General features: G+C 47.5%; 1 protein-coding gene across 3 annotated transcripts in view; it reads right to left on the bottom strand.

Moving 5' to 3' along the window:
• Positions 1–657: 657 nt before the first annotated feature.
• The window catches only part of LOC119436641 (cubilin), a 48826-nt gene continuing 21816 nt past the window's right edge, over positions 658–27667 (bottom strand). For 2 of the 3 annotated variants that reach the window (XM_037703571.2, XM_037703572.2), the window contains exons 6-14: positions 26724–26861; positions 19825–20058; positions 17752–17877; positions 9075–9335; positions 7499–7624; positions 5777–6064; positions 4971–5108; positions 3653–3889; positions 658–826 (exon numbers count right to left, since the gene is read on the bottom strand). In XM_037703571.2, the coding sequence (XP_037559499.1) occupies positions 723–826; positions 3653–3889; positions 4971–5108; positions 5777–6064; positions 7499–7624; positions 9075–9335; positions 17752–17877; positions 19825–20058; positions 26724–26861 (1652 nt within the window). In that variant the 3' untranslated portion in view covers positions 658–722. The remainder of the gene's footprint in view (positions 827–3652; positions 3890–4970; positions 5109–5776; positions 6065–7498; positions 7625–9074; positions 9336–17751; positions 17878–19824; positions 20059–26723; positions 26862–27667) is intronic. The other variant, XM_037703573.2, reaches the window with a different exon arrangement.

Here is a 27667-nt window from a genome sequence, read left to right as displayed (position 1 = left end):
GCTGAGCAGTGCGGTCCGCCAACGCGCCCGGAGGTCTTCATTGGAGGCCACGTCCTCAGTATTGTTTATTAGTGCTGGACAGTCCCATAAGACATGCTCTAGTGTAGCTCTGTGTCCACGGTGTTTACATGCGTCTGTTGTGTATATGTCAGGGTATATATAGTGCATGATCACTGGGTTCGTGTGGCAGCGTGTTTTTAATTGTCGCCATTGGACGGACTGGGCCCGATTGAGTTTAGGATGAGGTGGTAGATATACACAACTTTGCTTGCGGTAGTGTTGGGTAATATCACTGAATTTAGTGAGCCGCTCTTCCCATTCCCACACATTCTCGACGGTGTCCGCTGAGGTCGCTGCAGTTGGTGTGGCTCGGCAAGTAAGACCTCGAGCCACATTGTGTGCCACCTCATTGGGGTTGGCCGCCGGGGAATCAACAGATGTGTGAGCAGGAATCCATAGAATTTGTGCGCGTTTCTCTAAAATTTATTTTTTATGACAAGATCTGCCGGCCGTGTAGCCGTTTAACTGACGAAGACTTAATTTATCTTCATTGCTAACCTGGCTACTTAGTGCCTACAATCACCGCTTTCATACCTCCCTGCTCGTGCCATCCCAAGACATAATAACCAAGCGTCCCGAACAACAAACGGCGAAGCGTACACCGCGAAAACAAGTCTGTTTAATGAACTGTATTAAAAACTGCGTATCCGGAAACCGTAGAGTTAGCACGTCACTTGCTTGCCGGTCAGCAGGAAGCCAGCACCGCTGACGGTGGGGTTTGTGTGGAACTGTATCTTCATCTCGTCGTCGAGGAACTCGATCGTCCCTGGGTAAGAAGTAGCAAGGAAGAAAATGAAGCTGAGGTGCCGGGAACATTGTAGCAAGTCGTATTTAGAACATGTACCGGATGTTTCAGCGAATTCGTAACTGTTAGTAAAATAAAAAGAACGGAAAAAAAAGAAGTTCGGTTCGAAGGTGATTCAACCTCTAGTTAACGTCCATGAAAGACATTCGCGAGTTGGGGGTGAGAATGCGGTGTATGAACCGTAATGTTTATTGTGAGCCACGCTGGAGCGACAACTTTGGTTCGATGTCAGCTAGAGATTGAATCGCCTTATAACTTTTTGTCATCAGTTACCATCATCGCCATCGCCGCCATCATCATCATCACCGTCATAGTCGCCGTCATCATCTTCCTCAATATCATCATCATAGTCATCGTCATCAGTTCTGTCACATTTTTAGACTACCCTTATGTTCGGGATCGGCCCACGAAATAAGCCAGATCTAGAAACAGACATACCCGATATGTAAAAGTGGCGGCAACTTGCCAAGGGAGACATTATCTTCAAAAAGAAAAAAAAAAAAAAAAAAACAGAAAAAACCTACGGTAGAGATAGAGATGACGTTACGTTGGTGCGACACACTATTTATGGCAACGGACTCCATAAGTTTTGTTAACACTTACAACTTACAACTATACTTACAACTATATTTCACTAACTAACATTTTTAATTTCTTTATGGTAGGAAGGTAGGAATCCCTATACTAAAATCCCATCTGAGTCGTTCATCTACAAAGTTTGCCATAAAGTAACTTGCTGTTTCACATAGTTTTGTCCCTCCGTGCGTAAGGAAGGCTTTCTGAGACACCAATAATTGGAACGCCAGTGCATGTCGGGACAAACTTGCGGACGTGTGTCGGTGCCGGAGCCGGGTGATTTTTGCGACCTGTATGCAGACTTAGTTCTGTAAAAGTACGATTACAAGCGATGTACCCTGCTTTGCCGGCTGTGGCTAAGAGTGGCCTTTACAGAATCTTGGCTTTCGGGCATTAGAATGGCGGACAAAGGAACATGTAATGATTGTGGTCACTAGTAGACCCTGGAACATGTCATTGTATGACGTCCTCGCTACAGTGAACAGAGACGATCGCTCACGGCTTCTCTAGCTAGCGTTGATCACACACCATTGTCAGAGCAAACCGTTTGGAGTCATACCGTCGCATCATAAACCGTCGCAGCAGAGGGCGACCAAGGCACTGCTGCAATTCTTAAGGAGAACAAACCTGCACAAACGGCTTTAGCATTCATGGCGTTCATTGTGCTGCATGCACCTGATCCTGTGCTACGATAGTGTGCGCTGATCGTGACCGGCTGAGATCGTGCGTGTATATGTGATCTGTCCCGTTCTCTACTGTTTAAGTGAAGCTTTATAGGGTCACAAAATTCGGCGGTGGCGGCGGCGGCGGTGGTGGTGGTGTCACGCTGAAAAGTGGGCCGATCCTGATGATAGTGCAGAAAGGGTCCAAGCTCAATGGCACATACCAGGGACAGAAAAGAAAGAGAGACAGAAGGAGAGAAAGAAAGGGAGAGAGAGAAAGAAAATCACCAGCCCTTCCCCTGTAGAGAAAATGGGGGTAAGCAAAGGTTGTGTCTGTACTTAACCTACTACTTTTCGTTCCCTTTCCTTGTACTTTTGTTTCCCTTACGTGCAACTTTCCTTCCGTTGCGTTGTACGTTTCCTTCCCTCGATGCATACATTTAATAAACGTTTATGTTTTATTACCGCGACATGTCGTGAACTTTACGTTACCCTGACGAAGGTCAGATACATACACGACAAGCTTCGCTTACCCCCATTTTCTCTACAGGGGAAGGGCTGGTGAATTTTTTTTTTATCTTTCTACCACCCACTTCCCAGTTCTCCGGTGACCAAAATTTTCATTCTGGTTAACCTCCCTGTATTTCTGTTTTCTTTCTTAACCGTGTTCTTGAGAGCGCTACATTTGAGATAGGCAAACGAGCAGAAGTCATTTTGTTCATATTTTTTTTTCAGGTGATGGTGGCTGTTGTGTTATTGCTACAGGCGATGTTAGCTAGCCTGACATTCAGTGCCGGCAACTTCTCCATCTGGGCACCGCTGTCCATAACAAAAAGCGCGCAGCTAGTCATCCATTAGTTCACAGTTGCCGGAAATGTGACAAAGAGACGCTCTACGTCCTTTCGCACTATGCGTGGTCCTTCCGGGAAAAAATTTAATGATGGACTCACGCATTACCAAATTTTCCTCTATTTCTTCAGAGCCGGTAAAACAGAGCCGCGTAATTAGTGGAAACAACCGCGTCAGGTATTGCTGGACACGCTCTGTAACTCTTTAAAATACAATTCATGCCCTAAAACCAATATAAAAAAATACGCAAGTGATCTTAAGTAAGCGCACTGCAAAAGTATTCTGAGCACCTCAAGACAACTATAGCAACAATATTGTTGCCGCATATCACTTTCTCTTATACAAAAATTAAAAAAAAATATTTTTTCTAGTTACGTGAGAACACCGTTCATATAAAATTTTCTACACGTTATGATTTGTAGCTCCTGCTTATTTTCCTCGTATCTTAACGAGCATATAAACCGCAACCACTGGACGAAAAATGCTAAGTTTGTCAATAGCACTGCCTGAAGTTCTGATTTCACATATAATTTATTTTATCGCTCTCTCCCTCTCTCTCTATTCATTTTGTCGCAGCGGTTGTATGCTTTTTTTGGCGACTGGCCATGGGCGCCGCCTTCTTATTCCCGTTTTTGTACAGTCGGAAGCGCCCCCGGGGCCCTCTTGTGCGACTCAGCCGACCACACTCAGTGTCACTCACGTGTGGCTCCGTACGCCTGCTTTCCGCAAAAGCGGAGCGTGCCGAACTGCAGGTAGTCCTTGGAGCAGCCGGGGTCCTGTTCCAGTTCGAAGGCGTCCATCTTGACCTCGAGCGCGCAGACGCGGAAGTCGTGCTTGCGCAGCGTGTAGATGCAGTGTATGCCCCCCGGGTATCCTCCGCGCCGGAAGCCCGGGCTCATCAGCTGGAACATCTCGGCCGTGATCACCTGGTCGCAGTCTGCTGGCAGAGAGAGAGGCGTGCTCCGGGTGTAGGCATACAGAGTTTATAGCTGAGAATACTTTATGGAGGGAAATTTGCCGCCTGCGCGCGGCCGCCATTGCCACGCTTCATCCAGCACGATAATGTTGGATGGATTTGTCAAAATATTGCTCTGTGGCTTCGAGCAACCTTCTCGGTCTTGATTCCGCAATGATTCTTTTCAGTTAACATTCTTATTTTTCTCTTCGTCATTGGCTCGGACGCCGCTGTTATCACCGGAATCGGCGATTCGGCGCGACGGATGATAAGAAGAATGGAAAACGAAATGAATCGTTACGAAATGTGGACCCTGGTTTCTTATTTTAATAATAATCTGCCGTCGCAAATTGTTTGTACGTGAAACAGTAGCCTCACGTAGACTAATTTCTACCGTCGTAGCGTTTCTACTGTCGTGCTGTTGTGAGCGTGGTGCGTCTCAACGCGACCAGGCTCGTCGCTCCCTCCTTAATTTTCTAGATGAAACTGACTTGACTTCTCGTTTGTACCGTATGTTGCTTCGTTTGCGAGCGACGAGACTTTGGACTGCCTTTTATTTTTGAGCATTCTTTTTTAATTAGTGCGACCTGCTGTGATTTGTTCTGTTCCTCTACTGCTGTGCGCTGTTATTTGTCATTGTTTGACTTTAGTCTTTATGATCTGTCATCTCGTTCTTTACTTTCCTTCTTCCATTTCTATGTTTCTGTCCCCTCCTTCGTGAAGAGGAGGCAGGCATTGTGCCCCTTTCGGTAGCAGTTGACAGCCTGCTCCTTCCCTTCATACTAACTCAGTCAAATGTACTATATATGGTTTCAAACCAAATAATAACAATAAGGATTAACTGACGGGCCGAATTAGCCGATGTAGAGTTAACGGTAGTCTACACTATACTAGCGAATCTTACATTTAAAGAAAGGCAACTATAGAAGCAAGCAATACAATAAATTGTTATGGTGTTTCGGTGCCACGTATGAAGGAATGGCGGGAGTCAATAGAAGCTCACGCTGCGCACTGTAGTGTGTGGTCGGGTGCACTATAGAGTTGTAGGAATGACGGCTGTCACCTTCTCCGGGCAGGGGAGACGCCACGCACCCGCTGGAGATCTGCTTGACGTCGATGCGGAACCCCGAGCGCTCGTACACGTCGTCCGTGTGCAGCTTCAGCTCGATGGAGTTGCGTCCCCGGGGGAAGTCCACGATGACTGCGCCGGCCGAGTATGTGCGTCACTTGTGGAATGAACTCTATGCGTACTGCACGTCTCACGGAACTCACTTCGAAGCATACCATAACGCACCTAAGTATTCCCGAGTATTCCATTCACAAGACGCCTGGTCAGCGGGTCACTTCTCTTGCTATCATCATACCATCATCATCATCGCATGTTTATGTCCGCTACAGGACGGAATGCGCGATCTCCAATTACCATTGTCTTGTGCTGGCTGATTCCAACTTGCGCCTGCAAATTTACTAATATCATCACCCCACCCATTTTTCTGCAGTCCTCGACTGCGCGTCCCTTTCCTTGACACCCATTTTGTAACTCTAATGGTCCAACGGTTATCTGCCCTACGCATTACATGGGCCTGCCCAGCTCCGTTCTTTTCTCTAAATGTCAACTAGAATATTGGCTATCCCGGTATCTCACGTAATACATATCATGCTTATTATGATGTAGGAGAGTAATATATATCATCCAGATGAATTTCCTACAGAATTGTTGCAGCTAAAATTTAACATTTTCTTCAAATAAACGTTCGTGGGAGCAATACGAACGCGGCCCATTAGGAGGTCTGTTATTGCACAGCTGTACTCGAGCATAGCTGCTCACCTGGCGGCCATGTAGTTTTTCTTCGAGCGTAAAGTACTCACTGGTCTGCCCATCGCGGCGGCCGCAGTAGCGGGTCCCCTGGATTTCCAAGTAGTCGGAAGGGCAGCGTCCGCTCCTCTGAACGCCCACGTCGAATCGGCCGAAGGTGAGTTGCGCGCGGCATACGCTCGGACTGGCACGATGGATCCAGTAGCGGCAGTCCAAGTTGGCCGGATACGCGAACGGATGCCGGGGGCTCTCCAGCACGCCGCCGTCGTAGTGTAGCCGGCCGCAGGTCGACGGCTGCGCAGGCGACGAAGAGCCGCCGCCAGGACGTCCCACGGCCGGCCCTGCGTCCATGAACGATTGGTACACGTTTCCGGGTGCTCGCTCCATGCTCTACAACTGAACCGCATCGTATTGGAACCGACAGTAATACAAAAGCGGTTATATAGGTGTAAACTGACGCGCGACCTGGTGGTATACCGTGGAAGCATGCTGTGCTCGTGCGTGAGCTTGTCGTGGCGCACTTGCAGATTCATTTGCACGCCATCGCTGGTTGATTTGAGCTAGGCAGTACGTCAGTGCAAGTGTTTACATCGCATTGTCCTTGTTCCGTTTACTTTTGGTTCAGCCCGTGCCTTCTCCGTAATACGATTGAAATTTTGCGTTGGCGAGAACTTGACACATTTGGCAACCACGCATGCCGCCGTGTACTAAGAGCGTCATTTATGTCGTCCTGTACTTTAACTCAGTAGATGATCATCTTTTCACCGCTGGAAGTACTCAGAACGGCTTTTCGTATAACGCTGCAAGCTCCCCGAAGGTCGGCTATTCTCATGTGGGTAAAACACCGAAATACTGCGGGTAAACACTGAACAAGTTCCTGATTGCGGCAAAAAATGCGCGTTTGAAATGGTTGCAGTAGTTTCACGTGGCCAGGCACGCGATCACAAAAAAAAAAAAAAAAAAAAAAATAGAAAGTGCAAATTTACCGTATATATTGCGTGCGTTAAAGATATTGTGTTATCGTCAAGTTATCGTCAAGCTTCGGCCGAAAATGGCAGCCCGACAAAAGAAACCACTGAAAGCGATGTGGGATGTCCGCCATGTGGAGGTCATGAATGCAAATGCTGGGTTGTCGAGACTCCAGCCATTCCAAAATGAGCGAGAATGTTTCAGTGGTCACGCCGGTGCATTTCATGCCAGTGGAGGAAAACTAGACACAAGTAAATGCAAGTGTATAAAGACGTGTGAGATAGGACTGACCGAATCATTATGAATATTCTGCCTGGTCCATTGTGACCTTAAAAAAAAAAAAAAACGTACGCGCGTTGCATGCAGGGCGCCCTGAAAGTGATTATGAGCGCAGGGCTCTCCTTGGTGGACCTGGAAAGCAGCGTACCCCCGAACAAGCAGGGGCGAAATATTTATCCCGCGGAAGTATTTGATTCTTTTGTGTCGTTTGTCTTCCTCTTGGATTACAACGCACCACAATTCTTTTCCGCTTTAGTCGTCACGAGGTGCTTTGTGCTCAACATAATCAACAAGCGGAGCTCGGACGGAGAAAGTGCGGCCGTGTCTTTGCGAGGTGAGCACCGCCTGGAGCAAACGACCTCTTAACGACGTACGACTCTGTTAGCTTCGGTATTGTAAACATTAACGAGTGGAATACATAGGGAAGACACATTAGACAAACAAAACTGTAGACAAAGGTTCGTGAGAACGTTTTTGCTGCCCTAAGGAACATAAAGAAAGATAGAAAACTTAGCGTTTAGCCTCACCGAGCGGCGCCCGTGTACAGCCGATGTCGCTCTGTGTCACCTTGATCTCGAACCCCTTGCGGGTGGTGGTCAGGTCGGAGGTAAACACCAGCCGCAACTCGTCCGCCTCGCGCGGGAAGTAAAGAACTGTGGTGGAACACGACTAATTAAGCATACAAATGCACACAGACGCAAAAAAAAAGCTAATAACATTTTCAGTTCCCATTGAAAAATCTCGTAAGCCTCATAGCTCTCACTTCTAATAATTCCATGCGATATATGGGAACCTTTTGGTTTCTATATGGGATCCCCATATGCTATGGGATTGTTGGATATGGGGGTTATGTTGCATATAGTTTTTTTTTCGATAGGGGTATAATTTACAAATGTTATATGAGTAACGCCAAGCTGTTGAGTTCAGCTTTTCAAAGTTATCTTTAGGAAGGAGCGAGCGAGTTTATTAATGTTAACTGGAAAGGCGCTACAGCCCTGAGCGGTACCCGAAACGTCCACGACGCTCCGCCATTCCTGCGTACCCACTTGCTCCCGTATATAGTATTCCTAGTTTTTTTTTTCTTTTCTCTTCCGTACAAAGGAAGGTGCCCTATGGTGGCGTTCATCATTGGAGAGGCATGCATCGGAATAATGAAGTAGCCTTAATGAAGCACATAAAAACGTGCAATAAATATCAGAGGTCGCGCCACAGTCGCCAAATAGGAAGGTTTTTCTTGTAGCGGTGGTTTCACATCTCTCGGGACAGCTATATCGTCGAGAGCTCATGTTCGTGTTTTCATAGATTCGTATTTACTATCTCGCATTTCAACTCCGTTCAAGTTACCCGCCGTGGTTGCTCAGTGGCTATGGTGTTGGGCTGCTGAGCACGAGGTCGCGGGATCGAATCCCGGCCACGGCGGCCGCATTTCGATGGGGGCGAAATGCGAAAACACCCGTGTACTTAGATTTAGGTGCACGTTAAAGAACCCCAGGTGGTCGAAATTTCCGGAGTCCCCACTACGGCGTGCCTCATAATCATATCGTGGTTTTGGCACGTAAAAATCCGATAATTTAATTAACTCCGTTCAAGTCGTGTCTCTTTCTCCGATCGCAAAAGATTGACGGAGCCCTGAAATGCACGCTTTGGTTTTTGGCTATTTCTCGTACACTAGAATTTTCATTTTTCTTAATAACGATGTTGTTGCTGTTATGGCGTATATTAGCAGTAGCGACATACAGTTGCCTTTATTCAGACCTCTGCCTGGCCCAAAATTTGCATCGGCATTCAAATTAAGAGTCGATTCCTGTCGCAGTTAAACAAGCAAGTGGAATCAAGCAAACAAGTTTGGCTGGTGTAAGCACCACTTTCTTTTAGGTCGCGCCTCAGGACGAGGAACTTGTTAAGCAGTATACGCATTTTACGATTTCACGTGCGAACTCACGTATGATCTATCGTACAAGCAAACTGCCACATCCCACCGTTCTCTAACGCGGTCCATCAGTCGGAGCAGTCATCTTTACGGCGTGCCGTGCGGCGTAACGGACGCCACATCGTGTCACGTTGAGGGCGCGGGCGTGTGTGCTGCGCAGGAGGGACACTCGCCTCGTGAGGTGGACGACCGGAAGCCGCAGAGTCGCTCGCCGGTACTCTCGATGAGCAAGGAATCGGCTACGCAGTCCGGGGCGTCCTCGACGTCGAAGTCGACCAGGTCTAGCCGCAGCTGACACACGCTGGGCCGCGACCGCCGCAGCCGGTACACGCAGCGCACCCCGCCCGGGTAGTCGCCCGGGAACGACGGCGACCGCACGATCTCCACGTCCCGGGACACGGTTCGGTCGCAGCTTCCCGGCGACGATGGTGGGGCTGCATGCGCCGCCGCCGCGCTGCATGCAGAGCTCGCCACGGCTCAAGTACAGCTGTGCGCGTCCGCCAGCTGCGCTCGCTTCGCGAGCGCTACGGCCGCGACCGTTAACCGTACCAGTCGCGAAACTTAGCTTCAGATTTTGACCACGTTGTTGGTGAGCGACCGACGAACTTTTGGCAGCATATTTGTAATGGTTTTGAAGAGCTCCATGATATAACTCAGCATGGTGCATCCCGAGCTTCTAGCCCGGGAAGCACCTTGACACGGGAGCTTGTGCTCGAATTTTTGTTGGATTTGTTTTATCTGCAAGGCATTGCACCAAAGGTTTTGTGGGTGCGTTCCTTGTGGCCACAAAAAGAAAGAAAGTGGATTTTGGGAGCTATGAGATATTGGTGAATGTCACGAGCAATGAGCTGACGGTCACCTGTCACAGCACTCGTCTCCATTTTGTAGCGCCTGCCAATATATCTGCCGCAAGTGGCATGGAAATTGGGAAAGCTCCAAATTAAAAAAAAAAAAACTGTCAGCGGGTTGGTTTTCGCGGGGCTTTCGCAGCTGGTATGGTTAAAGATACGTCCGATACACATCGCGGTTAAGGCACAATATCACAGGCACACGTCCCGCGCGCTGTTTCGCGTGCTGAAAGCATGGATAGCGGCGGGCATTCCTGTGGCATGGGTGAAATGCCCAGAGGAAATGCCTGCGCTCCGCTTTAAGATTCTCACTGACATATATTCATGCACTCTAAAGAACCCCAAAGTGTCGAGAGTGAATCCGCAGATAGCATTTTTCGTACTGCATGGGCTCACGAAGCCTTCTGTGCCGCCGTGCTCGTGCTTAGGAGGGCACTCATAGTGCATATAGCGTCCGATTATAACGCTGCTGTGATGATTCGTATACGCACCCCTGCTGAGCCTGGGCGTCTGTGAAGGTGAGCGTCATTCGCTGTCGACATCGCTTCCCAGCTTTGCGGCCTGTAGAAGGTCGGTCGTATGCTCCCGACCTGTGGCGCGTTGCACTCGCGACAACTGAAGAAGCGGCGTCACATTTTTGCTATTCTAGCACTACGTTTCTGATCTAAAACAATGTTTTCGATGGAGCACTCATATAGCACAACTCTGTCCTTAGTCAGATATCTCACGCAGACACAAATTTCAGCTGAAGTTTCATGATGAGCCATAGCGTAAGCGTCCATGAGAAAATGGCGCGCATGAAACTGCGATGTCAAAGCGGTATAGAAACACTGAACTTATTCTGTCATCATTTATAACGGTAAGAAGAGCCTTCGTTTTAAAGGGTATCCGTTGCAACTAAAACCTTGTAAATAAGTATACAAAACATGACGTGGGATAACTGAATATACGCATACAATGATTAGCAATTGCGGCGATGAGGCAGGAACAGCTAGCAGTATTCGTTCTGCAGCATTGCCGGCTGCCGTAAATTGTGCAGGATGTTTTTTCTGAGAATTAAATACATTTATGATAAAAAGCGGGGTTGTATACATTCCTTCGCAGTCGATTCTGCCGTCCTTTAAATATTGTGCTGGTTTCCTCGCATCCGCAGACATCACATGCAGGACTGTCAGCCATTCCAATGAGTGCTGAATAAGCTTTCGTAAAGGCAACTTCCAACCACAACCGACACAAAAGAGGCGTCTCGCGTCAGTGAAGTCCGGCCGGAGATCCGAGTTGCAACGAAGGGTTTAGTCTGTGCAGTCTGGTGCGCCTTGTATGCTTTGTTGAGTTCTACAAAGCGAAAGTGATGACGGCCTTTACTGCAGAAGCTACTACTTCTTTGTAGAGCCTTATGCCACTCCTGAGAACAAACTACAGACTCACACACACACACACACACAAAAGAGAAAAAGGGGAAGCAAACCAAGAAGCGCGGCATGCTCCGATATCTTATGTATATTGGTGGAGCAATCACGCGCCCGCGGTCATCCACGGCCGAAGAATCACTTCGCAAACGATCGAGTTTTTAGGCCATGCAATTGGGTCAGCTTGTTGCAGCAACCGTCTCTCGGCATCTAATGCTTGGCAAAAAAAAAAAAAAAGTGACACCTACAGAGCTTTAGGTGCGTGACGTAGCTCATTACGACGGTGCTGTATAGCTCATGAGTGTGAAAACTGGATAACTAGCCATGTGTGCGCTGTGCACAATGTTTGTGCGTGTTGAGTGATTGGTGAATTAAAGCCGCTGCACTTAACTGTTACAATTAGTGTGAAATACGGGCGAACGGTCAACATTACCACGCAGCGGCCGAGTTCACAGGTGAAGTCGGTGCATTGAACGCCATATTCAATTTTGCGCACTTATGTACCTTGCGGCCAGAACTGTACACGTAGATATATTGCGTGCATAGCTGCATAGTGGCACGCAGCTGTAGGTCGGTATGTAGAATTTCAATGAAGGAATGCTGGAGAAACATCACAAAACATACACGAACGCGGTAGGGCGGGCGACCGGCTTCCGGAGCCGGCCCGTATCTATCGCTCACAATGGCGGCGGAAAGTCAGCGTCGCCTGGCTGCAGCACAGTGTTGTCGAAATTATGCAAGTCACCTAACTCTGTCGAGTGGTAACTGCCACCGTGGAGTTACAAGTAATGCATGGCGGTGCACCTGTGACCTGATTGAGAGACATTCTTTAACGAGTGCTGGAGATGTTTGCCTGGACTTATGGCAGGCACGCTATATACTCCATATGAGTCTAGAGATGCACGAAATGACCCACTCATACACAATGCCCAACATGCACAAGTAACAAGCACAAGCATACACAGTAACAAGAGTCCAGTGTGTCTGGTTCAAGGCAGTGTCTCGGAGGTAGACTAAATGCGCATTCGTTCTGCGCAGAGCAGTAGCGGTGCTGTTCCAAGGTCCAAGAATATCGTGCAACTCCTGAAGAGTCGCCACGTAACTTTAAAGCAGATTTTTAGGACCGCTCGTGAGGACGCAAGGTGCGTGCCGACGCACAAACACATGGCGTAAGTTAACAGTGTTGATAGCTGGGCTAGTTGGAACGGATGCATTGATACAAACTGCAAGACAATACGGGACACAAGGAAAGAAGGGGACAGACGAGCGCAGACTTACAACAGAGTTTATTAAAAAAGAAAACGACAACCTTATATGCGTGTGCAGCCAGAGTGTCTGGTCATCATCACGGTTACAAAGATGAAAAACATATGAAGCAAGCATGAGTAGACACCAGCATGATTCAAGTGTAACACATGGAGCGTAAATAATCGTACTCCTTGTTTGACAGATCAATTGAAGGAGGACGAACACCGCCCTCTCCCCCCCTTATGATATGGAATGCCTCAATGATTCTGGTAATCTGGCTATGGTAATCCGGCTATGGTGTAAGTATTCGTGCGCATTGCACACACTATATACACAGTGGCGTTCACATCAATGCACTTTGTGGAAAAAGTTGTTGGTATATAGGCGACGTTTAAACGAATGCGGTGTAGACATGTTACGGTCACGCATTAAAAGGCCACTCGGCATGTGAAAATCGCATTTTGGGTCTATAATTTGATTGAATCCGTACTGTTGTGGCGCTTGACACCAAAGTTCATGTAGAGAGCGCCATGCAACGGCACTCACGAGGGCTGAGTAGAGAATGACACGGATTAGAGAAAGACCCTATTAGAGAATGACACGGGTATCCGTTGCGATGAGTCGCCATATGCGCCACTCCAGTGGCCCGGTTAGCTTCAACGTTGCCCACTATGACGCAGAGTGCGGGGAACTACTGAATCATGATGTTGTGGTTCAGCCAAGAAGTATCTGTATTGTTGCGTCCTGAATCGGCAGTGCGCATCCTTTGAGTGTTTCCCCCTTCATCAGCGGCCGCCTACTTGGCGACAGTGCCCGTCACCGACCATGACAAGCTGACCGTCGCGGAGATGCCACTGATTGATGGGAGGGGCCAACTTCGTGGAATTATACTACCACGGGAAAGGCGATGATCTCGGTTTCCCAGATGGCCACGCAGTTGCGGCAAATGCGAGGGCGAGGATGCAACATTAGAGGCGCAGTTCTGTGAACAATACGACCCCTCTGATTGGCCGCACCAAGGTCATCAGATTCCCTAGTGGGGTCAACTAGGGAAGACGACTGTTTTACAAGCGGACACCATGGGTGCAGTGGTGCGTCCTGACGTGTTTTGATATGTGCTCAGAGATGTAGTGAGCTGAGACATTCAAAGTGCTCCCTCATGGAGTGGGCTTCCATATTTGGAGCCACTGTAAACATATACAATAAACCTTTTTTTTCCTCTCGCTCTTAAGCCCGGTCGTACTTATCCCTTTGGCTGAAGGATCATCGGCCTAAACGCTACCACGAGTCCCAACAGTGTGTAGACGACTGATGTCTCGAACAAGTTGATGTTTTGCTTGTGGCACCCTCAGGGAGAAAAGGGCCGCCTGAGAATCTGTGAAGATCACCCACCGATTTGCTGGCTGGTTCAAAACGTGAGCAAAAGCAGCGCACACTGCAGCGAGCTCCATGGCAGTGGTGGACGTCCTATGGCTGAGCCTGGCCGAAATTATTGTTTTAGTGGATGGAGTCCAGACGCCTATTGTAGAAGAATCAGATGTCACTGAGCCATTAGTATAAATGTTGCGGCGGCCTTCATATCATCTTGAGATGTGCTTAAGTGCAAAGTATCTTAAAGCCGGCAAAGGTGCGTTAGCTATTCCCTTTATACTTGACACTGTCACAGTGATCGTCGGTGGAGAACACTTCTACGCTGGTAAAAGAGGCGCTGAAGGGCTCTCATAGTGAGGAGGGAGCATGTCGCGTACCGCAGAAATACTAGAAGCTGCAAGGGGATGATCTGGTGCTCTTGCGACGTATCGAATATGAGCGCGAAGTAGCTCTTGCGTTTTGAGAAATTGGAACGAGAGAGAGAGAGAGAGAGAGAGAGAGAGAGAGAGAGAGAGAGAGAGAGGTTTATTGAAGAAAGGCAGAGAGGTCGGCTGAAATTGGAACGAAAAACGTATGCTCTCTATCAGCTTGCAGTGTTCCGGGGAAGTCCCAGACAAGTCCGTAATATTTTGGCAAAAATTTTAGCACGCGTTGCGAGAGGCTCCGTAGGGCCGGCAGACTGTACCAAAGGATTCTTTCGCAAAGCGCTGCGTCTATATATAGGTGCAGTAGAGACTTAACAGGCGGCAACCGTTCACTCCACCGCAAAGCATGCGAAAGAAGTTTGCGAAGGATTCGAGCTCCTCCTTCAATTGTTTGACGTGCAGCGTCCACGTCAGGAATTTGTCAAATGTAACTCCCAGAAACTTGTGGCTGGCGACGTTTTATACGGGCGTGCCTGCAACCTTTAGGACATAGTGTGAGACGTCGCGCCTCATAAAGGCAATGACAGAAAACTTCTCAGGATACATTTCAAGGCCGTGGAGCATGAGGAACTTCTCTACTGAGTTGACGACCTTCTGCAGCCTTGCACACAGCACGCACATTTTACGTCGTGATGACCATATACAAATATCATCTGCGCATGGCGAAATGTCTACTGAATTCGGCGTGGATTTCTCGAGGTCAGTGGGGGAGATATTAAATAAAGCTGGGCTTAAAACCCCACCCTGGCGAACACCACCCAATGCTTTGTTCGCCGTGGTGTCTCCGTCACAGGTCACCATATAGGCTGTTCTGTATTCAGGACGCTAACAGATGCAATTGTACATGCTACCACTTACGCCTACGGATTTCATTGCCGTAAGAATAGCCTCATATGCCACATCACCGAAAGCTCCTTTTATGTCAAGGAGGACCGCTATACTAATATGTGCTGCTTTGTTCTCCTAATAACGTAGCAATAACGTTGTCTGTACTGCTGTGGTCTTTTCTAAAACCAGACATTTGCGACGGATAAATGTTTCAGTCAAGGCGCCCAAGGACCATCTTCTTCACAAGCTTTCCAATACAACTAAAGAGTGCGATTGGTTGATAAGAATTGAAAGTTTTACCTGGCACGCTTCCAGCTGGGTTCGAGACGGCAGTTCTGCCACGAACTAGCTGTTGTAGATGTTGAGGAGCTTCTGCTTAGCCTTGTCGCCTAGATGTGCGAGCGTGGTTTAACTTATGCCATCTGGTCGCGGCGATGAAGACCTCTTCACTAATGCCAACGCATTTAGTAGCTCTGCCATGGTAAATGGCTCGTCGGGTAGATGTGAGTTGGCACTGATGATGTAATTGCGGCTGTTGGTGCAGTTACTATTGTGCAAAAAACCTACGCTGCTCCAAGTTGCTGTTGTTATGGTGGATAGTTACAGAGCTGAAAGAATGGAGTTGCATCAGTTGTTTCCTCAGTCCGCGCACGATGTTCCATACTCTAGTCAGTGGCTTCCTTGGGTCAAGCTTTTACCAGAATGATCTTCATTCTATCCTTGCCAGCTTATCAGGATAACGTTGAATGTGCTTTAACGTCTGTCTTGATATGCGTATTCTCTCCTCGGCAGATTATCAGGATAACGTTGAATGTGCTTCAACGTCTGTCTTGCTATGCGTATGTCTTCCACAGATAGCGTCCTGCGCGCACGCCTCTCAGACCTGCGACGTATAACGCGGAGCCTTGCATACTCGGCGTCGGCTGCGGAACACGACTTCGGCAACTCGAGGAGTTTTGAACTGTTCTTTCTAGCGCCGTATATTATTTTTATAAACTTCTCCTACTTCTTGTCAGTGTCGTCAGAGTCCTCAGCCATTGCTGTGAGCACTTCTCCGTCTGTGCAATGAATTTCACGCTTTAGTGGGCCTCTTCCGAAGCCATTAACAACAATGTAGGCCGGAAGGTTATCGCTCCCATTGTACTCAATGTCGATAAACCAGGTAACAGGCAAGAATAGACTTGAAGAGACCATGGATATGTCCAAGGTACTGGATCTTTAGCTCCCTGTAGGACGTTGGTTGGCCGTTATTGGGATGACCCAAGACATTTCGATGAGCTAATAAGTCTAGCAGGCGCTGGCCTCGAATGGTTGTTTTCACGCCACCTCAAGCTGCGTGATGCACATTGAAATGATTAGTGATTATGCGAGGTGGAGGCATTGCTCGAAGTATGTCCTGTAGCCAGTCAGCGTCAAAATGTGCCCAAGTTTGGATGCATGCAGTGATCACAGTGTTGAATGGAATAAAGAAAAACGCGAGCTTCAAAAAAGGACGGAAAGAAAGACAGAGACAGAGGACAGGCGCTCTTTCCGTCCTGTTTGAAGTTTGCGCTTCCATTTATCCAATTCAATAATGAACCAACTAGTCCAGCAAGGCATTTTGTTAAGCGATCACCCTGTAACAGAACTTATTGCGCTTCACCGTTGCTGCAACGTACTCGTTGGTCGAATCAGCTGGTATGACATGACATATAAGTGTAAGGTCGTTCCGGATTACTAATAGCACTTTGCTGAGAGCTGCGCCTGTCTTGGTTTGCGCGATCGTGTAGCCGGAGAGGCGCAAGTCTGAGCGCACAAGACATTTTGAGATGACGATGATTTAAAAACGGTGCTTATGTATAAAAAACTGTCTGAAATCTGAGAGGCGGCGATTTAAACTGCAGGCATTCCACTGGAATAGTTATTGTGTAGTATTTGTGGCTTTGTTCCTAGACGAGCTTTATGGTGCTGGTGGGGATTGCCATTTGGCCATTTGGTGCTTGCAGACGTAAAAGAAATGGAATGAGAAAACCATTAGTGCATGAAGTTGAGCCAAGCCACAACGGCTATGATGATAATGCTCCTGCAGTCTCCCGTATTCGCTTCCATGTTGCACATCTCGTGGACGTTGCTTGTATACTGCAATATTAAAGCAAACCGCTCCAGTAACGGACGCACCTCGATTATCTGTCCTTGATTGTAATCGTTTTTGACAAATAGAAATAAAAAGAGAAGCGGAGTTATATGTTATGCGACCTTGATGTTATCATTGTGACAAATGCTCTCCGATGTATCAGGTGTGGCTTTTTTTTTCTTCTTACGGCTTTCTCAGAGTGTAAACGAAATTCATAATTGCTACAGCACAGAAGACGAAGGGAAGACACAAAACGCATGGTCCTGTTATTTCGTACCTCCCCTTCGTCTGCGTTAACGAAATGTTTACGCTTTGAAGTCGCTAACAAATTTAGCAGGAACCAGGTTTGGTTGACGCTGGCGTAGCAGCAGAGGCGATAAACGTTCTCCACCAGGCATAGCAAAAAGCTTGCCTTCTTGAGGAAGCCTGCTAAGGTCAAGGGCGATAAATATCTTACATCCTTGTGCATTTTCGCGTACCATTTCGCGTACCATTTTCGCGTACTGGTTTCGTTTGTAGCAGGAGATACGCGAACAGCAAGGTTTCACTGGAATTTCGAACACCGAGAAGAACAACTCACGTTTGCGCTCCGAATGATATGTACTCACGTTCTGCCACCGGGTTGAGACATGAATTCTGCAGTTGGCGAATTTCGATCTCGAAGCCCGAGTCCGTCCGGAATCCGTCCGTGGTGAAATACAAGTTCACAGAGTCCTGGTTGAAGTCGTACGTTCCTGTGCAAGATATCATATCGCACCTCGCATACACAGTTATATACCCATACATGCTGCTCAGCGTACCGTTAAACTTGATGGCCGCATTCATATGTCATCATTGTATTATTATTATTATTATTTGATATTCAAACACAAACAATGGAAAGAGAAGGAAATAGGGAGGGAGCAGGTTGGCAACTGCCACCGACAGGGGCACAACGCCTGCCTACTCTTTAGGAAGGAGGGGATAGAAACAGACGTAGAAGATATGAAAAAGGGAAGAGGAAAGAAACAGTAAGATGACAGGGCACAAAAGACTAAAGTAAAGCTAACGACAAAGGATGGAGTGCGCCAGTAGGAACAGAACGTATACGCAGGAACAGGAAAATAAGAAGGACGTGCAGGTCTCACTAATTTCAAGAGAATGCACATTTTTCAGCCGCGTGAACACCACACACACAAAAAAAAGAGAGAGAAAGAGAGAGAGGTTGTCGCGCTAAGCGTGACTGACAAGCACCACTGAGAAGCGTATGGGGTTCCGGCCATTCCAGCGCTTGATGTTACGGCTCAAAGCGTGCAGGCCTCTGGTGGATAATTAACACTGGTGGATAATTCTTTCAATTTATATAGAAAGATCCAGCAGAGCTTCTCCCGTTTACTGACATTACGTCAAACGCAGACACCTTGTCTAAATAACGCCAATTGATCAGCGCTAGGCGGCGGAATTGATCACGAGTCATCGTTCGACACAAGAGGCACTTTATAGTTGGCGTTCAATAACGAAAGTTATGTCGCATACATTCTGATGTGTTGTTTTGGTTGCACGTAATCATTTGTCCAACTGGACGATAAGGGCGTTACGAAACATCGTTCTTTATATGTAACTGTCAATCACTTAAGTATGTCTTAAAACGGCGAGAATAATTATAGTTTTGTATACAGCGTCGTTTATCTTCAGGGGAGACATTAGTATTCAAGCGCTCGTGGCAGCTCAAAGTTTGTGTGAACAGTCCTGCAAGTGAACGTTTCATTAATACACATTTTCGTTAGGTGCACCGACGTCAGCCCGAGTTGCTCTAACAGGGCTGGCGTGTTAAAAAAAAAAAAAAACACATTCGGGATTAAATGAAAAACTGTAGTCATTGTCAGTTGCCTTCTCCGTGCCTGTGCGGACAGATTTTCTTCCTACCATATCTGCTTTTCTCATCATTTTTTCTACCCTTTCCCCTTCGCCTATGCGCAGAGTAGCAAACCGGACAGGCTAACAGGTTAGAGCCTCGTTAAGTTCTTTGCCTGTAATCTCGTATTTTCTCCTTTTCTATCTCTTTCCTCCTTAAGTGCCATATTTTTGGCCACCTTTCCCCCCATAAATTTAAAAGAAATGTTTAAGTGATATAGTACATCGGTCTGAATACCAGTGAGGTGTTTCTCTTTATAGTGCACGGCCATGTTCAGTGTGGTCCACTGCTAAAGGAAACACATGAGTTCAGAGCGCGTGCAAAACTTTCCCTGTGGCAAGTGTACAATCGTACGGTTTTATACAGGAGATGGATTTGTCGTTGGTACACCGCTGGCACCTTTCTGGAACTCTATGCAGCGCACCGAGACAGCTTCAGCCGGTACTTGTAGCTACAGCGCCAGCAAAGTGAGAGCCGCACATTGGAGTGCTCCCTTTAATACTTGACCACACTGTACTTCCCTAGAACCCGTCATGTGCTTAAGCAAAGACAAATGCGTAACAGAATGCCGAAATACAACAGTTAGGGGAAATGTTCCGCATGTATTCAGCATGTTATGACAACTTGCCTACTTATACCCGTAATTCCGGACTTTTTCCCTCTGAAAGCGAAGCGTAGAAGGTGCGCGATCGATTGTTTGGACGGGCCACAGCATTCATGATATATATATATATATATATATATATATATATATATATAGTGGGCGTTTTGAGAGAGGCGCACTCACGGCTGCCAGCGTAGCGTCCGCAGATCCTACTCCTGTCGGGCATCTCGAGGTAGTCCTTCCGGCAGCCGAAGCTGTTCTCGAGGTTGAAGCGCCTGAAGAGCACCTGAAGCCGGCACACGTTGCGGTTGAGCCGAAGCACCGTGTAGCGGCAGCGCAGGTTGGCCGGGTAGCCGCGTGGGTAGCCAGGAGAGCGGACCAGGGAAGACACTGCCGCCAGCCTCTGGTCGCACACGCCTGCCGCGGGGAACCAGCGCAAAGTTGGCATCAATGGCGTTTCTTCGGCACGCCCGGCAGAGCAAGGCCCGTATCCACAAAACTGCTGTCGCGCAAGTGCGCGCCGCGACTGCCGCGTCGATCGCCTCGCGTTTTCACGTCGATCGTAATCGCGATTGGTGGGCGCCCGAACGCCGGCCAAACACGAAGCGCTCTTGCGCATTAGTGAATACGGGCCCACAAGTTGAAACGCGAAACATAGCAATACCTCGTATACCGCTACGTTGAAAGCGGCCCACGACTTCTAGAATAAATAGCAACATATATATATATATATATAAGAATATTTATTTCATTTTATTTATTTTGTCGTATTTTACTTCATCTGTACAATAAAAATAATAAAAAATAATAGTCAATGAAAATAAACGATTAGAGAAAAGATCGAGGGACGCACGACGTGCCACAGTTTTTCCTTTTTTTTTCGCGTTTAGCCTCGGGGAGTCTTGAGCGAGGTCTCATGAGAACGTATGAGACCGTTGGCGGAGAAAAGAATATCACACCGTGTTGGATCGCGAAGTTTCCAATCACTTTCGTTTGGGCTACTTGTGACACGTAGCCTCGAGGTTCTTTCGCTGCTCAAAACATTTGTAAAACTTTGTTGAAACAGCGTCCAGAGCTGTCTCTTCCGGCTCCGGTCAGTTTTTTTTCTCCGTTTTCAAAGCCGAAGCCTTTAAAGAAAATTATGTTATATAATATTATTGAAGATTATAGATGTTATAATAGAAGATTACAAGAAGAGTTTATGTTTGATGATTTATATAGCCTGGCCTTCGGTGGCCTATTTTTCACAATCTCATCATTAAATAAACGTCAACAACATAGACTAGCCACCAACGGACACGCTGATATCTGTAAAAACGGCAAACTGATCAGCAGCAAGGAATAAATATGAAACAAGTGCGATGCAGCTGCTATTGGCGAAGCGAAGTGGCGAAGCACCTCTTTCGAGGAGCTAAATCTCAACGACAGGAAGAGCTTTTCAAGATGAATTTTTATGGATTGATGGTCTACCCAGCGCGCGTTTATGATGCACAATGCCACAGTAATAAGAAATAAAAGAAATCGCTCGTCTTTAGTGAACTTGAGGCGTAATCGGTATGTATACGTATATCGCTGCTATATATGCCTCCCGTCATCTCAAACTGTGGCGAGCTCGTCTTACATTCCTTTACAGGCTTGCTGCCAAGCTGCGAAGCTATGAATATGCCCTCGACAACAGCCATTCACGTGCATTAAGGCTGCTTCAAGCAGTGCGCGCTATTCCCTCGCCGCGCCTCTATGCTTCGCACGGCACGAAAGGGGTAAAATAATGGGGCTGTTATTTAATGTGTCAATGACTGTTTGCGCAATGAACGCGGCTTTCCGTCGCACAGCCATTTACTGTACCCGTCCGGCCTTACGTTGGGTACAGGAAATAGAAACGTTCTGGGAGCGAAAAAAAAAAAGTGACACCGTACAAATATGCATGTAATACAATGAATGCGCCAGGTATACATTAATGTGCAAGCCGTTACGGTTGTAAGATTGCGACTTGCAAGAGTTTTTCCTGCTCCAAACATGTTCTTGAGCCGGATTTCTCCATTGTCATTCCGCAAATATGAGCATGCTCCCCAAATTGTCTGTATCGCATGCTTTCACGCGGAAAACATGCGCGCGTTGTCCGTTTCCATATTTGTATACACATGTACAGAATACAATGCACTCGACGTAGCAACAATTAGTTCACGACAGCTTGAAGATGTAAAGAGCGCAGAAGGCTCAGAAACAACGCAGTGATCAAATGAAACGTATATACGTATAGAGATGCACCATTATTCAAGGAACATGGACCCGTATTCACAAAGCTTTACGTTCGTAAGCGATATTTGCCATTGTCCGGCGGCCTTCGGTAACAGTATCATCAGCATCCCTGGGTCACACAAAACAACGCGCACCGAGCGCTAGCCCTTGTCACCCTGTCGATCTGCGTTGCTTCTGCGCCGTTCCAAACCCTCAAGCTGCCGTGAGGTACAACTTGTACGCAAACATTTTTTTTCGCTTTCTCATGGTCGTGCATTCTTTGCAAAAAGCGGGACACGTCTGTCAAATGCGCATGCGCTTTGTCCACTTAGGTTGCGGAGCCATCAAAAGCAAGCGGCCGTGCGGATAGCGGTGTCTTTCTGCTGCAGAATAATGCAACTGCCACAGAAGACAACCAGCGAGCGAGCAAGCGAAATGACTTCTGTGCTTGGTGTGCAAGCGTTCTCTCGCATTTCTGAGTCTGTTCCACAAACTGCCACGATTTATGTCACTTCTCGCACAGATCGCCTTTGTGCACATCTGTGTGTGCACATTTGCCCATATGGGCGCTGCATAACTTTGCAATGATAAAGCGCTCATATCGTGTCATATGACCGCGGGAGCGCGTGTTGTGCTCGTATACACACCGTACATTGCAGAAACATCCGAACCTATTTTTTTTTAGTATTGAATCATCGCCTCATTTTTTTTCTCATCTTCCTTTCCCTGTACCTCCCAAAACATTTACCCCTGCGTGGGGTCGCAAGGCCAGAGGTATCCTCTTCAGGCCGATCTCTCCACCTTTCCTGTAATCAAAATCTCCTCTCTCTCTAATAATGCGCATGAGACATCGTTCCAGTGCTTCGATCCACAAAGTTACGAGCAATTCCGCTGAGGGAGCGATTCTTATAGCTCACTTTTATGCTAAATACAGTAACCAGTTTGGGGAAGAACCTGTAGTCTCTGGGAGCGACACATGTTTAGACACTTGGCCCCTACGCGTGTTACGGCTTCTGTGTACACCGGTTACTTCTGGCCGTCTTCAGTAATGTGGCAAAAAAATTGGTGAATGACAATTAAGTGAAAAGGACTATGCGTGCTATATTTGTCTTTCTTTTTTTTTTTCGACGCAGGGAGGCTAAACGGATCATTTTCTACTCTAGCAGCGTGCCATGGTATATGCGTTGGTCATGAAGATAACCTTGGAACATGCTTTTGAGTGCAACAGTCCAGTTATACTTTGACACACAGTTACTTTGACACTCCATATGCACGAAAAAGCTCCTTATTTCACTGGTGCATTATTCAAGAAAAAAAACACACACAAACAGGAGCTCTACCTTCTTGTAATTTGTACTGACTATCGCAAATCGCCAACATCAACGCTCATTTGATAGTCCCGTCAGATAGTCCCGTTATAGCAGTGCTATAACTTATAACTTTTTACGACCCCTCGAGTCCAGAGCTTTCTACAGCTTTCTGTTTTTTTATTGCGGCATGTGAAGGCATTTGGTAAATTAACTAAACAAAAGAAAGAAAAATGTACAGATTGTAGTGATCCCCCGCACTGTGGGAATCGATGTTATGCGAAGCATTTAGCAGGTAATTGGCTACCCAGCATTGTTTGGGGTTCCGCAAAGCGCTACCAGGTGGACCAACTTGTTTGTATAAATCGAGTAGTTCTGTGTGTGTGACGCGAGCGTATACGGGCGTGTGACGACAGTAGCAAAACGACGATGACGGTGACAGACGACGACGGTGGTGACGTCGATCGTAAAACGGCAACGACATCATTCCTACTGCGGTCGTTCGACGCGAATTTATTGACATACCGATTGTTGTGTTCTGCATAGGTGCTGCAGGGGCGTAAGCGAGAGAAACACGGATTGTGACGTGATCTGCGATTAAGTGTTATACGATCGTGCGTACCTATGTCTATGACATGTTGTTTATGTTAAAACGGCGATCACATTTTTACTCCAGGATCATGTAGGCGGTGCAACGTCGCACAGTTTTTACGTGTTAGCTGCTATGAGGAGAGGACTGGGGAATGTGGGCCGATTCCGAAAATGTGGAGGACGGTTAAGCTTCGCCTTCAAGAGTGGAAGGCGATAGCATTCAAAGGTCCTTGACTGTTTCTCACACTTCCCGGCAACTGCAGCTTATGTAACCGTAATGTTTACGGGGAAACGCTGGCGGTGAACGCTATGCACGAAGGCGCGCTTTCTGGTAGAAACGCGGCCTCTTTCGTGGGCCGGCCTTCTTTTATTGTTTGCACCTTTAATATTTCAGCCTGAGAAGGTTTAGCATAAAAGGCACGCGCTGTCGGTGTTTTGTTTCATGAAAATTGTTTGTGGGCTGTCACTCTCACTATTCCGAGGAATAACTTTGTAAAGAATGCAAGACAAAGTAAGTGTGAGCAACTTTAGTGGTAAAATATATTTGGAGCACCTGCGTGGTTGGGGATGATTTTCTCGGCCGCGGGCGGCATTGCCGACGCCGGATGTTCTGCGACACGGGGCCCTAAACGCTGTCGCGTTAAAACGGTGGGTGCAGACAAAGACGTCTCAAAGTGCGAATTGTCACGAGGGAAGAATGGCTAAAAATGTCGCGTGACGCACGCGCCAAACGTCTCAAAGAGCTAGTCGACTTGGGCACGAGGCAAGTATGCGTGCGATTGTGGCCCACTGGTTTGAGCATAGTTCTGCTGTGCTGCAAATAAGACGTTCGATCCCACCGTCGGCCACACATTTCTTTATTACAGATGTCCGAAACGAGGAGATACAGGAACCTACCTACCGCAATGTGCCTTGAATGAGGCAAAGAATACTTTGCATTAAAAGTAGCTTCACTCGACATGCCAAGCAGTGCGCAGCTACGACAGAGGGTTTACATAATGCACATCACCCTTCGTACAAAGCAAGCCAGAACCTGTTTACGGCAAGTGTATTTTGGTGATTAGTGGTAGAAACTAGCTTTTCCACTACCACTTAATGCGGTTAGCTGTAGCATTGCGTAAGACGGCTTACCCCACCTCGATCTACCGTCGCCTGGCGCATATATGCGACTCGCCTTCCTAGCATGTTACCGCCGTTTACATGAGTGCGCTGTGCGGGAAATGCGATGCGCCACTGTCGTATTCTTGCAAATGCAGCTATTGATGGGCTAACTAGCATCCTGTGTGCAACAGAGGCAGCAAAAGATTACAAAGGAATGGTACACCAAGAAATTGCTTACAGGAGACTTGCATAGCCCAATTAGATGCTTCTATGTCGGTTTTCATTTTGAGATGCCTGCCTTTTTGCCTCCGAACAAAACTGCTCGGCATAATCACTCTGGAAGATGTCACCGAAGAGCGAGCGAGCAAGAATACCACGGATGTTTCATATCAGTGGTCGCTTTGACACATTATGCGGTCATTCAGTTAAAAAAAAAGGAGAGACAGAGAGGATATCAAAATATTGTGTGTTTTAGTGTAGCGCAGAAATCACGTACACGTATGCGACTAGCTTAAACAAATAATGCACTGCTTAGGGAACAACGACAGATAACAGGGAAGTACCGCCACATCCAGTGAAATAAGAGGCATCTGCTTGCGCTCTTCTGGCGGAACTCGGTGATAACGTCGGCGGAGTGCCGTTAGAGCAACTGACGAAGCTCCAAAACGTAAATTATTGGAACGGAATCGTCACATTGTTCCGGCCTCGTACCCTATGATAATGTACTGAAGATACGCTCGATTGTTACGAAATAATTAATAGAATTTTACAAACGTTTAGATAGGCTAATAAATGTGCCGCTAAAATGACAGATTAATATTGCCTAAGCGTGCCGAACTGCATGATTAAGAATTACTGCGACCGTCCAACGGCACTATAATGTCGCCGAAGTCATAATGCTCATAGCAACAAGCTAAAAAAAAAAAAAACTGATAAAATTGAGGGGAACTGGGGTATCCGGGTAAGTTACGCTACTCAGGTTACTGGAAACGAGTCGAATGGAAGAGAGAACAAGACAATGAACGAAATTAGATTTTTTTTATCAATGCATAAGTTTCTCTTAGGAAATTATTCTGCTGTTTAGCAAGCGATACCGAAGGCTTCGTTCGCACTTGGTTTGTGTCTTGCTCTCCCCTTTATTCGTCTTGTTTCCAGTAACCTGTGTAGAACAACCTATTTGGATATCAACAGCGTACTAGCCCCACAACAAAACTTGTGAAACTGCGATGAATGATGTGAATGCGTGCGGCTGCGGTGAAAGCAGTGAACGTGTGTGTCTACAAAAAAAAAAAAAAAAAAAGCGGCGAATTCAGCATGCAAGATGAAACTCATGCAGGACACTCGGTTGGCCAGCATGGGATACAGCATAGCAGGGCGCCTACGGCAACAGACATGACCTCACCGGGTGCATACTCCAACGCTGTAAAGTCAGCCGCAGGAGTGACGTTGCAGTGGACGCAAAGGAACGCTGGGGGCGGGAGGAAGGAAGTGTGCGGCGGGGATTGGCACGTGGAGAGGCCGAGCGGGCTTCAAAGCTGCACAGCTGTCCTTCGCGGTGGTGCACGAAGGTGTTTGCTCGAGTCCAGCGCCAGAGACTGTCGTGAACGCTGTCATGCATGTTATTTTTCGGCCATGCCGGCTCCGGTCGCGGTTATTCGCTTCGTGGGCTGGCTCAGACCACCAGCCCGCGACGAACGGAAGACCCGTGGCGACCAATGAGGAATAGACGCGAGGTCCTGCGACCGGGTGCCACGGATGTCCCGAAAGCGTCGCGAATGTGGCGCTCTGAGAAAAAAACATTTCTCTTGCACTTCGCGCGGGAGCTGGAGCTCGCGCCACACGCACCGAGGGGTACCTGTCCCAGTCCCCTGCAGGAGTTGGGCCTCTGGCGCAAGAATATGTTGAAGCCCTTGCCAGAGCCGTACGCGTCGCTGACGAACTTGAGCCTCAGCGTCTCCGAGCCAGGGGTGAATTCCAGCAGCTCTAGAGGGCAGCAGTGGAAAAGGAGGTTGGCGCGCACACCACAAGGCGTTCAAATCTGTCACTTCCCTAGCTACACCCACTGTAGATACAGCTCCTCCACCTACAGTTCACATGCAAGTCCTGTGCACTTACGTCCGTGTATTTAGACTGTCTATCCTCAAGACGATTCCGCCAGTTCTTGCTATCGTTTTACTCTTCATATCATTTCCCCTCCCACAACCCCTAGCCACTTGGTAAGTTAACGAAAGAATTCATTCCAGATGTGCTGAAGAGCCAGCAACAAAACGTGGAGGTAGAGTGGCATTTCAGTAATTTTTTTTCCTGCCAAACACTCGTGCTCATTTGGCCCTATTTAGTTACGACGGGCGCGCGTTATCTAAATAGCACTGAAATAAGTTTCCTTCTAGCAGCATTTGACATTGCCTAAACAAACCATAATGCGACAGACTAAGGCTTCCAGCGTTCTTAACTCTCGATAATTCGCGCTGGTCGGCGTTACTAGCTTGAAGGTGCGCCGGATGCAGCTGTGGACAGAGGATCTTGACGAATATAGGGCGCCACGCAAAGGGCAACGCGAGATGCAGTGCATTGCTTTAGTTAACTTGTGTGTACTTGCCCTTCGTGTACTTGCACAGCGTCGATGTAATTTTGTACTTGCCGAATTTTTAGGAGATGAAGGTTGGCATTCTATACGATGTATTTATTAGTTTTACCAGCTCATATCGCTCTGGAAACGCAGTGAATGAGGTGTTCAGTTAAGAAATTATCAACGCAAAGTTCAGTCTGGTAAGTTGTTATTCGAATAG

Source organism: Dermacentor silvarum, chromosome 1 (genome assembly GCF_013339745.2).
Source record: "Dermacentor silvarum isolate Dsil-2018 chromosome 1, BIME_Dsil_1.4, whole genome shotgun sequence".
Lineage (NCBI taxonomy): Eukaryota > Metazoa > Arthropoda > Arachnida > Ixodida > Ixodidae > Dermacentor > Dermacentor silvarum.
This window is presented reverse-complemented; position numbering and strand designations above follow the sequence as displayed.